Source organism: Carya illinoinensis, chromosome 1 (assembly GCF_018687715.1).
Source record: "Carya illinoinensis cultivar Pawnee chromosome 1, C.illinoinensisPawnee_v1, whole genome shotgun sequence".
Taxonomy (NCBI): domain Eukaryota; kingdom Viridiplantae; phylum Streptophyta; class Magnoliopsida; order Fagales; family Juglandaceae; genus Carya; species Carya illinoinensis.
The window spans coordinates 24,303,760-24,316,670 of NC_056752.1; the positions used below are offsets into that span (position 1 = coordinate 24,303,760).

At 36.1% G+C, this 12,911-nt stretch overlaps 1 protein-coding gene and 1 long non-coding RNA gene across 6 annotated transcripts; both read right to left on the reverse strand.

Annotated features, from left to right (window-relative positions):
• Positions 1–6,210: 6,210 nt before the first annotated feature.
• Positions 6,211–9,265, reverse strand: LOC122313804. 5 transcript variants are annotated; one of them, XR_006243518.1, is made up of 5 exons: positions 9,150–9,210; positions 8,969–9,061; positions 8,655–8,753; positions 7,918–8,521; positions 6,211–7,781 (listed from the first exon to the last, which is right to left on the reverse strand). XR_006243518.1 is itself a non-coding variant. In XM_043129061.1 (5 exons), exons 1-3 carry the CDS (start codon positions 9,077–9,079, stop codon positions 8,171–8,173), a joined length of 558 nt encoding a protein of 185 aa, XP_042984995.1. In that variant the 5' UTR covers positions 9,080–9,265; the 3' UTR covers positions 6,211–6,935; positions 7,597–7,781; positions 7,918–8,170. The 5 variants fall into 5 exon arrangements, 3 of the variants coding, with proteins under 3 accessions (XP_042984995.1, XP_042984989.1, XP_042984983.1); XM_043129061.1 differs by having other exon boundaries at positions 6,211–6,935; positions 7,597–7,781; positions 8,655–8,750; positions 8,969–9,265; XM_043129055.1 differs by having other exon boundaries at positions 6,211–6,993; positions 7,597–7,781; positions 8,655–8,750; positions 8,969–9,265.
• A 504-nt stretch (positions 9,266–9,769) lies between these two features.
• LOC122302213 lies at positions 9,770–11,793 on the reverse strand. The gene is made up of 2 exons (XR_006240406.1): positions 11,634–11,793; positions 9,770–11,313 (listed from the first exon to the last, which is right to left on the reverse strand). It is a non-coding gene; the product is annotated as an uncharacterized LOC122302213 (long non-coding RNA).
• Positions 11,794–12,911: the final 1,118 nt, after the last annotated feature.

Genomic DNA, 12,911 nt, shown 5'->3' on the forward strand with positions numbered 1-12,911 from the left:
GAGAGTTGAGGTGGAAGGGTAAGAAAAGCCTGCCGATTAAAGTCTTGCAATATTTTCCATTGAGACCTAGGTTGCAAAAATTATACGTGTAAGAAAACAGCTCACGATATGAAGTGGCACAAGGAGAAAAGAGTTAATAATGACGGATTTATGAGGCACCCAGCTGACTCACTTGCATGGCAATCTTTCGATAATTAGTATCCAGAGTTTGGGATTAAAGCTCGAAACGCGTGCCTGGGACTCACAATCGATGGATTCAACCCTTTTGGGAATATGAGTACAAGTTATAGCACTTGGCCTATAGTGTTGATTCCATACAATCTTCCACCATAGAGGTGCATGAAGCCGCCCAAATTTTTGTTAACTTTCCTTATCCCCAGCCTGAGATCACCTGAGAATGACATTGACGTATATATGCAGTCGTTGATTGAAAAGCTGAAAGAGTTATGGGAAACAGGCGTCAGAACTTATGGTGCGTCGACATCAACAACTTTTCAAATGCATGCTGCAGTAATGTGGACCATAAATGACTTTCTGGCATATGGGAATCTTTTCGGCTGGAGTACAAAGGGAAGTTAGCGTGTCTGACGTCTAATAAAGAAACTACTAGTGAGTGGTTAAAATATTCTCAAAAGTTGTGTTTCATGGGTCATGACATTATCTACCAACAAATCATGCATGGAGAACAGAATCCGCTAAGTTTAATGGGTGAGTAGAGGATAGAATTGCGCCAAATGAGTTGTCTGGGGAAGAGATACTGGAACATTTGGTACATGTGGCAGCGAACAATTTTGGCAAAGGTCAGGAAAAGAATAAGAGAAAACGAGGTGTAGCAGAATTGAATTGGACAAAGCGTAGTATTTTTTTTTACCTACTGTATTGGTCGTCTTGCATATTGCGACATAGTTTGGATGTAATGCACATAGAGAAGAATATTTGTGATAATATACTACGTACATTGATGAGCATTAATAAAAAGACGAAAGATACGATTAAGATGAGGAAAGATCTTGAGAGAGTGAGAATTAAACATAATCTGCATTTATGGGTGGAAGGTGATAGGGTGGTCATGCCGCATGCATGTTTTACGATGACAAGGGAGGAGATGATGGACTTCTGCAAATGGTTGCAAGATGTGAAGCTGCCAGATAGTTATGCTTCAAATATCAGCAGATGCATAAGCCCTGATGACTAGAAAATTGGTGGATTAAAAAGTCATGACTGTTATGTATTTTTGCAGAAGTTATTACCGGTGGGAATTCGTGGGAAGCTAACATTTGCCGTACGGGTCGCCATAACCAACTGTGTATGTTTTTTAAGGATTTGTGTACTCGGGTAGTAAAGCGAGATATGCTGCAGAAACTGGAAGAAGACATTATGTAAATTCGAGCAGATCTTTCTACCATCATTTTTTGATGTCATGGTGCATTTAGAAATACATTTACCCCCGGAGATAATGTGGGGTGGACCGGTGCAGCTCCGTTGGATGTATCCAGTTGAAAGATATTTGGGTGGATTGAAGCGCACTCTTGGGAATAAAGCCAGAGCTGAAGGTTCAATAGCAGAGGCCTAATACATGATGAATGGTTAACATTTTGCTCTTTATATCTTCGTGGTGTTGAGACACGATTTAATCGTCAAGAGCGAAATGCTGATCTTGCTACTCCTCCTTCTCGTGAGCTATCAGTGTTTTTTCAGAATGTATGACCTTGGGTGCACAAACAGGTTACGATTTACTTGATACAGAGTTGGGTAAAATTCGGTGGTACGTGCTAAATAATTGTCGGGAGATTGATCACTATCTTAGATATGTCGTTGTAAAAGGTTTAAATACTTCTAGTTTCAATGAGGTTGACTATAACTTTTGTGACATAAAATAATACGATTTTGCACTTATATACAGTGAGCACATGGACAAACTTAAGATGGAAGGCTTGGAGAATATAGTGGCAAGACATGAGAATGAATTTTCTGGATGGTTTGAACAACGTGTATGAACTAAACTCTATATAATATGTTAGATTATGAAAGTTTTAACTCTAGGTAATATTTATAAATAACATTATTTCAATTGTTAGATTTTGGAACAACGTGCTCGTAATCTCAGATCTGTCTCTTTTGAATTGTATGCATTGGCTCGTGGTCCCTCAATAGAGCACTTCGATAAACTGCATGCACAGTTCGAGGTTATAGATTCCATACTCTGGACCGTGAACGTAATAGAAAGACTCAAAACTGTGGTGTGTTGGTCGAGGGGAGTCATGAAATAGATGATATTGATTATTATGATGTCATTCATGATATTATCGGATTGAAATATCTGGGTGGGTCTAGAACATATGTCTTTAAATGTGATTGGTGGGATCTAGGAGGTGGTCGGGTTTCGATATATAGGGATAATCATTTTACGAGTGTCAATACTGCATATAAATGGTACAAAAATGATCCATTGATATTGGCTTGTCAAGGTACTCAAATCTAGTACTTGATTGATCCAATGAAAAGTGCTGATAAAGATAGTTGAGAGATAACTTAACAAGTCATACAAAAATTTGTCTCTCGAAATATATATGAAGTAGGAACGAGTGCAGATTACGATACTAGTGGAGATGAATATGACACTTCGAATGTAGAGGCCTACCAGGAAGATGAAGGGGGTATTAACTTATTTGTTGACCTCGGCACACTCGAGTTGCTCCCCTTATGTAGAGATGATGTCCCGCTCGTCCATCTCGATCCGTCTGTATTAAATGATCATTCAATTCAAGAAAGTGAGAAAGAAGAAGAGCCAGAAGTCTCAGTAATTGTTAATACTACAGAGAACGATGCCTAGTCGACACCTACTAGTAAGGAAATGTCGTTGATAATTAATTATATAATTAATACTTTTATATCAATAACTATATAACTATAAAAATTATACTATTATCTATTAGTTGATGCATCCGCTCGTCGCGGTCGTGGCTATACACGCGGCATCTCACTTGAGAAAAACCGAAGGCACGGAAAACTGAAAGTCACAATTTCTAATAATTCCATTGGAGGAGTGGATGATATTGCAGCAGCACTTTTCTCCTATATTGGTACAGTAGTCTAAGCTTATGCTCCATTTTATGTGTGCTCCTGGCGAAATGTGCCGAATGAGATTAAGGAACACATTTGGAGTCGTGTGCTGGTGAGTTTACTTTGACAGTTTATTTTTTTTACCTAGATTAGTATATCATATTTTTTACGTAATTAATTTATAATTAGGATGAATTTGACCTCAACTTTGGTCGTAGCGAGGATTTGAGAACTATGAATGTGTTAATGGCTACACTATTCCGACGTTACAAGGGACGATGTCACGACCTCTTCAAGAAGTTTGAGACGTTTGAAGAGGCTGCATAGTCACCTTTCCAACAGACGAAGTTAGACGACTGGACAAAGTATTGTGATCTTTTTGCATCTCCAGAATATCAGGTATTCTAGATTTATTTCCATTAATTATTTACATTAACATTTTTTGTTTATCTTATATGTATATATATATTACAATTAATATTCTTAATGTGCATATGCAGCACTTAAGTTCTACAAATGCACATAATAGATCCATTCTGACTATTCACCATCGTGCTGGTTCAAGATCATTCCATCGTCTTGCTGAAAAAATGATAATTAATAAACTATAAAATTCATTTATTTTCCTGTTATTCTTTTATATAAGTATTAACACTATCTTTTTAAATTTACTAATGTCGTTTTGTTAGAAACGTGATGATCCTAAAAACTTTTCCCTCGTTCATGTTTATACTGCTGCTCACACTAATGAGCATAATGAGTGGATGGATCTTACCGCTGCAATTAATTATGTAAGCGGTGTTCCTTTTGTTAAATAAATTATGCAACATATGGTTAAATTATTTTTATTTGTATTTCTTTTAATATGTTACTTATTGTATATTTTGATCTTTCAAACTGTAGGAAAAAATGATAGAGATGCAGTCAGCTTCTAGAGAATTCTCTACTAGTGACATAGACATTTTCACACAAGTGCTCGGGCCCAACTCTAGTATGGCAAGAGGTTTGAGATGATCTTTCAGGCATTCCAGTTCATTCTCCTCAACCTCATCGATTTCACAAATTAATAATTTTAACAAAGAGTTAGAAGCTGCACGACACGAAAATGAGTATATGAAGTCCAGAAAGTAAGAGTTGGAGTCCCTCTTAGAGAGATAGTCTCATTTAGAAATGCGTTTGCAGGACCAACAAAGAGACCAGGAGGAAAGAATACGTAGTGAGGTCCAAGAGCAAGTGCAGTGGGAGATGATGCTGCAAATAGAGCGTGTTATGTCATTGCAACAGAATCGTAGTGGACGAGGAAAGAAAAAGAAATGAATTTTATTAGTGTATTAAATTTTTAGTATCTACTTGGAAAACAGTTGCAAATATTGTTGGTTGTGAAATATGTTATGTAATATGATACAATTGGTATAATTGGTATATTTAGTAATTGGATGATTTTAGTATTTCTGATATGTACGTTCGAATGTAAATAAACTACGTTTGAACAGTATTCCACATTCGAATACACATTCGAACGTAACCACACAAAATTATAATATAACGTTCGACGACAAATGAACATAACGTTCGAATGTTTAAACGTTTAACGTTCCAAACCTCCGAACGTACTTCTTGCGTTCGAACTCTAGTTTCTTAACATTGGAATGAACGTCCGAACGTTATGATATGCATGTTTAGACATTGGTTCGTTTACATTGGAATTTAACTTCGAACGTAACGTTCGAACTTATAAACGTTCAAACATAAATATGATACGTACGAACTATAATCAACAAACGTTATCTGCGCTCATTCGGATGTCAATTTGTCTAGTTTAGGTTCGAACGAACGTAATATTCTGTGACAGACTCTAACCATCACAGAAAAGTAAATGTTCGAACATTATTCCAAACGGCACATCAGAAAACGTCACTAAAAATATTTTTAGTGACGCTTAAACAATAAACTGTCACTATATATATTCTGTGACACACATTTCGTGACAGTGGTGGTGACGGTTTATAACCGTCACCTAATGTATTTCGTGACATTTCTTGTGACATTTTCATCTGTCACTAAATCCAATTTTTGTTATAGTGTTCCTAAAACGAGGAATCTTTTTAAAAAATTGTGAAAGTGTCTTAACGTTGCAATATTGCCCAATAAATCCCAGTCCTTCAACTACTAGTCGAGGAGTACGTAGGAGTTCTTCTTCGATCGACCATATATTACATGAACTCGTTCAAAACTGGCATGATTATAATAGGTAATTTACAGGTGCACCAAAACGCTCTCCTACACTATATATGCAGTAATTAAATACTATAAGATTATAAGATAGCCAGCTATAGACATGATTTGTCAAATCATTTTAATGCATGAATTCTAGTTCATGGGAAAAAAAAATCTCTGCAAATTAATGTGACCGATTACCTAAACACACTACAAGAAAATACGTCATTTCCAGCGCCACTAATAGTCGCGAATAACCCCAAAAAACGCTGGTAATGCTTATTCACAGCGTTTTTTCATACGCCGGATGTTAGTCGCATTTGTATACTCACTTATAAATTAAACTAGCGTAAGGCCAAAAACGCTGCAAATACTTCACTATTTACAGCGTTTTATGATGCTGCGAATAATAAAAAAATGCTGGTAATATCAGTCTGCCTGTGGCCATACAACGCTGAGAAAAACATTCTGCAGCGTATCTTTAATGTCGCAAATAACATAAAATTCGCTGCAAATAAACAGAATAATTTGCAGCGCTATCGAGAAACGCTGCAACTATCGGGACATTATTAAAAGCGTTTTAATAATTACGCTGCAAATAAGTTTATTAACAGCGCTATAAAACGATGTAAAAGACTATTGGAGCGCTGCAAATATTCGTTTATCATTGGTGGCGTTTTAATATAACGTTGATAATATTTTGTTAGCAGCGTTTGTAACGCTGCAAAATCTGATAACAGGGAAGCCAACATATTATTCCCAGCGGGATGTAAAACGCTGCAAATACTATTCCTAAGCCAGATTTTTTCCCAGCGCCTCATTCAACGCCGAGAATGACCTTGTTTTTAGACATACCCAGTGCGTAATTGTTACGTACTGTGTGGTACCTAATTCAATCCAACTCAGACCACAATCCAAGATAGAAGCATATTTGCATTTTAACAACCATAACATTTTCAATATAATAATCAAATTCAGAAATCCAATACAACATTGTTACAATCTTTTAGTAATCAATACATTAGCTTGGTGCATTAATGGAAGGGAATTTTAACTACTATGTTTCGGAGTCAAGCTAACAGGAAATACATGTGTAAATTTCAAGTTCTCTCCATAAATACAGCCCAATACAACAAAGTTTAGGTGTTCATGGAACTGGAGATCATGAAGATTCTACCCCGAGAGCCGCTGGAACATCTACAGCACCCCCCCATGTGAGACACCATAGGTTAAACAAGTAATTGAGTCTTCTCAGCAGCTTGTATACTAGAGTACTGCTATCTCAACTACACCGAACGTGAAGATTACCTAATCAACTAATGCATGGGCCTAATTTTGGTATCCTCATTCTCTTGTATGTCTTTTGTAGAATTTTGGTAGGTTTTACTTGCATATGGCTGTAGCAGGGTAAAAATTTGAGATAAACTAACTTTTCTTGCCATTTATTCCTGAATTCCAACTCTTTTGATTTAATTGGATTTTGAACATGGTTATTATCAACAATATCTAGTTGTGTTTATCCTATCAAACACAATAATTAGTAACTGACCGGAGAAGAAATTCCATAAAAACAACCCATTTTATATGCACAACTTCCTTTGGTTTCAGCATTATAAGCGTGGGTAAATAACCACCCCAATAAATTCCCTAATGACCTGAAATGTGAGAAAACACCAAGTTCAGCCCCAATAATCGGCATCTACAAGAATCGACCTGAGATCAATGATTTTAAACTAGATCAGCAATCTTTTCTAGTATATTCATAACATAGCATAGACCAATACATGAGGCTAATAACAAGTGTAGCCTTTTGTGAAATGAAACTTTTCCTTTCCTTTCCATTACATGTAGCAACATGTGGTTTAACATTTTAAACTTAAATGATGTGGCCTGTTAGTAATGATGTTATCATGGTGTTTATTTATTTATCCCTCATTTATTATGCCATGATGGTATCTTTTGGTAAAATCCGTTGCGCATATAAGTCCTATAAGCAAAAGTTAGGTTCTACACAAAATTCCTCAATTGTGCTTCCATAATTTTCCCCAAAAATCTGAAAAACATTCCGAGATAGGTGCATAAATGCAGTAACCACAATACTAACCCTACATGAACCTTTGAAGGGAACTACTATATTGTTTCATACGTGAAATTATCGTATATTGAAAATCCATCATACTAGTGTTTTCCACTAGTATTATAATCACTGCCACCTAAAAGCTAGAAAGTCAATTGAAGTATGAGTCATCCAAATCTGTGCACGTGTTGGATACATAATCAGGCCGTGGAAGAAAAGACGGGGAATGAAGACATCACCTGAAAAAATATGCTTCCTCTTTTGATGTAGTTTGCAGTTCAGGCATCCTCTATTTTCCAGCGTTCATCACACAGGCCCACACCTTACCAATCTACTTATCCAAGCATGCCAATCATAGTACAATGGCATTGCAATAAATTCCCCGTCCCATTCAGACCTTTCCATGGTTGGTCAAATGCATATCCTGTACATGAGTTTGTCAAGCCCAACAGAAATATTACCATTAGTTTTGAAAGTCTGAAATAAGTAGTAAGTGACTTATTAGCTAGCAACTACAATATGTTTAAATTTATAAACATAATGGTGGCTTAGAGGTTTACCTTTATGATATTACCACATTGCATAATCCCATGGATTGTTGGTTGCCCAAACTGAGCATATGAAAATTTAAGGATATCTCACAGGGCACAAAAAACTGTTTTGACCCAACCCAGCTTCTTCCCACAAAACACAAAAATATAGCCTTCCATTGGATATATATATATCTTGTCAATATATAACACCATCGGCACAACAAAAAATGCACCCAAAAAGCCACAAAAAACCTTCCCTTTCAGACTCACATGTCCCCACTCATTGAGTCTCTCGCTGAGACTCACTGAGCGAGGTCGGGTTAGCAGCGAAGAAAGCCCTCAATAAGCGGTCAGTTTCCGCTTGTCTCTCCAACAGAAGCTGCATGTTTGCCTTCATTGCCTCCATCTCACTCTTGGATGATTCAGCCTCCTTCTTATGTTTCTCAATCAAATCTAGGTACTCTTTCTCTCGTGCCAATGTGCGTTGTCTTGTAGACTCTGGGATTATCATCTCTCCCAATCCTCTTGCATAGCCTGGTCTATGACCAAGTACTTCTCTGAAGACACCCGCTAACCTTTCATCAGTTCGTTGCTCTGGTTCTAGAGTATCCAACTTCGAAACCATGTCCTTCTGAAATACAACATTATAAATCCATTAACTACAATTGTGTGTAGTTAAGTTAGCATTTTTTTTGCTCAATCAAAAAACAATAATAACAAGCAATTATGTTAGGCAAATTCAGAAATTCTACGAATTTACTCACATATTTGTCTTCGGTGGCTGGTGTTAAAAAGTTATTTTTCTTCTTTGACCAATGGGTTTCCTTGAAGAAGTCTACCATATTCGCCGATTCAGCCCTCTACTAAATGTGTGGAATGTGGCATGGTATAACACACAGTCAGTAAAGAGTCGTCGACATATTTCCACACCGGGATTGGTAGCTTAATCCCGGTATTTATTAGAATAACAAATAAATGCTCTGAATCGTTTCAATAGGGACAAGATGCTTTGTCCCTATATGAACATAATTTACTACGGAATAGAAGTAAAGCAAGTGTAATAGCCTAAACCTAGTACCTTCTCTTCAAGAATCCGCACAAAGGATTTGCGACCTGCTGTGTGGTTAATAACCAGCCTCTTCCTACTCTCCCAGTTTTTAGTAGATAATTTCTGCCATGAAATAACCATTCAATTCAAACAATTTCCACACAAAGTTAGGTTACATCCAATCAATGCCGTGATACATTAACTGACTCACTCAAAAATGAGTAGCACTAATGCTATCCCAAGTGCAGGAGGATGTCGTGTAATAATTAGGAATAAATTCCTAGATCGTCTCCTCAGGGAAAGTTACTTAAAATTAAACTTGTTGAAAAATGTGAAAAACTTCACAAAGAGAAAACAAGAGGATGATATGTACAATGGATGGAAGAGGTTACTAGTCATGGACTAGATTCATATTTTTAGATTTTTGATTGTCGGATTGGAATGTAAATGACTAACAGATTAAATTCAGAGATTAATAAAACTAAATTAAGAATTAAACTAGATTGGAAAGTAATCAAAATATGCATTGAAAATTGAAAATGCATAAAACCAATATTCTAGGGTTTATCATCTAAATCACAAATTCTCAAAGTAAACCATAACAATTGTAATCACTATTAAAATGAAAGCTTAATGAAACAATAAAAATAAATAACATGAAATAAGTAAACAACAATTAAATTACCCAACTAAAACAAAAAAACAAAAACTCTCTACCAAACCCTTCTTGCAATAAATTAAACTAGTACACTTAACTAAAAATTCTAAAACAATTCTTAATAAAAAATTCTTAAAACAACAAAGCATTGTAGGCAAAAATAAAAACTGCCAAACACAACTCTCCCCTAGAACAATCAAGTTCAGTCTGCAACGTGAAAAGGAATGAGCACCAAATAAGAGACAAATAAACAAAGGAATGAACCGAAGTAAAATAAAATGAGAACTCCAAACGATGAACACGAACGAGAGAAAGGAAAAAGAAATGCTCAACGCTACAACCGAAAAGAATAAAAACTAAATATGAGAAGTAAAACTATAGAACTGAACGAAAAAATAAATGATTGAACGAAAATAAATAAATAAGCAGCCACCGACTTCCTCTGCTTCTCTAAAGAAAATGAAGCAAAAAAAAAAAAAAAGAGAGTTCCATCTAAAAAAAAACTAGGAAATACAACTTAACTTCAGACGCCAAAAACGGAAAGAAGAATAAATAAAAAATGCTAAACGAAAGAAGAAGAGATAAAAACCAACTCAAAAAAAATATACAGATGCTGAACTGAAGAACATTCAAAACGCCGAATAAAAAAAAGCAAAAGAAACAGCAAGAAGATAAACTGCAGCCTAGCGTCTGAAACAGAAAATGAAAATGAAAGAAAAAAAATAAAACCAACCCCAACCCCCTTCTAGTCTAAACGAAAAGTAAATAAGTAAACAAAAACTTTCTCCGTGCTGCTGCTGCTAGCTTCTAAACAAAAAGAAAATAAGTCAAAAACTAAACTGCTATGTGTTGCTGCCTCCAGCTTCTAAACGGAAATAAAAAAAGTCAAAAAAAAAAAAAAAAAACTCTCGACTGCTTCTTCTAAACAGAAAATAACTTAAGTAAAAAAAACTAAAACTCTGTCCAAAAAAAACTCTCCGAAAATAGAATACAATAAGACAAAGAATAAAAATGAAGCCGCCTAGCCGCCTGCTACCAAACGAAAAAGAGAGAAAAAATAAAGCTAAGCTGCTTCCAGCTACCCGAACGAAAGAGAAAGAAAGATGAAACTCTGCTGCTGCTTCTACCAGCTATAAATAGCTGCACATCCAGCTGCTCCAGCTAACCCAATGAAAAAGAAAGAAGGGAAAAAATAAATCTGCTGTTTCTGCCTTCGGTGCTGCATATGTGCATGTGTGCATGTTGGTTGCATGTGCATTGTGCTCTGCATGAGTGCTGTCCGAGTGGTTTGCTGGTTTTACACTTTTCTGCATGTGTAAGTCTTCCTCTCTTGCATGTGTGAGCTGCTGTGGTAGCTGTTTGCTGTAACGTGCTGCCCAACCGAGTGTGAATGGTCTGCTGTCATGCGTGTGTGAGTTTCTTTTTCTTTGCTGTCCATGTGCTGCATCGTGTGAGTGGAGTTCTTGTTGTCCATGTGCTGCATCGTGTGAGTGGAGTTCTTGCTGTCCTGCATGGTGTGAGTGGCTGTGTGCTTGCTTCGTGTGAGTGGGTCCCATGCATGGTGTTGTCCGAATGTTTTTCTGGTTTTGCACTTTTCTTTGCTGCAGCATGTGTGAGTGGTTGCATCGTGTGAATGGCTGCCAAAGCATGTGTGATTTGCATGTTTGCCGAAAGCTGCTGTCTTTTATGGTGTGAGTTTCCTTGCATAAAACCGAACCTGACCTCAAAACACTTCATGTTTTGGTTCGGCCTGTTGGCCACTTACTAGGCCCTTTAATAAGCACAAGTTTGAATATAGGGCCATTTAGTTTGTTTATTTTGGTTTGAGTCCAGCCCATAAAGGATCTATTTGTTACCACGTACCCACTGCCCACATTTACATTTCAAAGGACATCAAGCACAATGAAAAACATTTTCCTTTTGCACATTTGTCTCAGCCCATCTTTGAGCCACTCGAACCCACTCACGTTCCCTTGCCTATTCTCAATCCAGCTTTGAGCCAACTCAATCCTTCTCCATCAATCTTAGGGCCCATACCTTCTTCACCATCATCCTCTAGCTCTCTTTCTTCCAACTCAATATCACCACCTACACTGCATCATGCACATATGGTTGTCACTTGTTCACAAACAATAAAAATAACACTCAAAAATAAATTAAAAGAAAAATAGATTATCACAAATAAACTATATATGTGAGGAAACATTGTCGCATTAAATCATAGTTATAAAATTAAGCATAAACATGATATTAATCAATTAAAAATCGCAACTCGTATTTATGCTTATTAACTATTTTTTTCATTTAAAACCAATAATAGTGTCATGAAGAATTTAAAATACATTGGTTTTAAATAGCTAAAACATGCAATATTTCAGCTCAATCATTAACCACCCAGAATGCATACCTTGAAGGCCTCGCTACCCCATCTACCACATAGCTTCACCCAAACAAGGGGGCTGACCAAAACTGTGCCGTTAGCCAATGCTTCGTCATGGCTGGCATATGATAAATATATCCTATGCAATTCATGGTGGAAAGCATTAAATCGCTTCCGAAGTTGTTTCGTTACAGTCAATCGATGGTTCTCCATTTAAAAAGAAAAGCAAGCAGCTACAGGGAAATTAATCCATCATGCATTCATTTTTGTATCGGCAATATGTTTAAAGTATTTCAACAGACAAATCCAAAAAATAAATGCCGACTTCCAACAGTGAGCCGCTGTAAAAATGTTAGTTTGCATTTTTAACTTTTATAACACAAAAAGCAGAGCTTAGCACGCTAGCTAGATTAATTAGGAAAATTAGAAAAATGGAAGTACTAGACTTTTATCTGTGATTTTAATACTTTTGAAGGATAATCTAGCCAAAACAATTATTTACTAAGAATAATAGTGCCAGAAAGTACTACACCACTATGAATATATATATATATATATATATTCATATCTCACAATAATCTATGAAATGCTGATATGTCAGCATTTAATTGGATTTTTTAAACAAGGATTAATTAATCATTTGAAAGCTATTAAACAGCATTATCACATGGATAAATATGATAATGGTGGTTTCATGCTATATATTATAGTTTATAGCATTATTCAATAAAATTTTAACAAAATCCAATAAAAACAACATCTCAAAACTTTTCATAAAACAAAGTCAACATGATTCTCAACTATTTCCTTTTTCAAACACACTAACCAACGAGCTGTATACATCCTAAACCATGCATGGCCACAGCATCATGTTCTTGCTTAAAAAGATCTGAAATACGAAGCAAATTCACTGCATGGCTTATACTGTTATGATA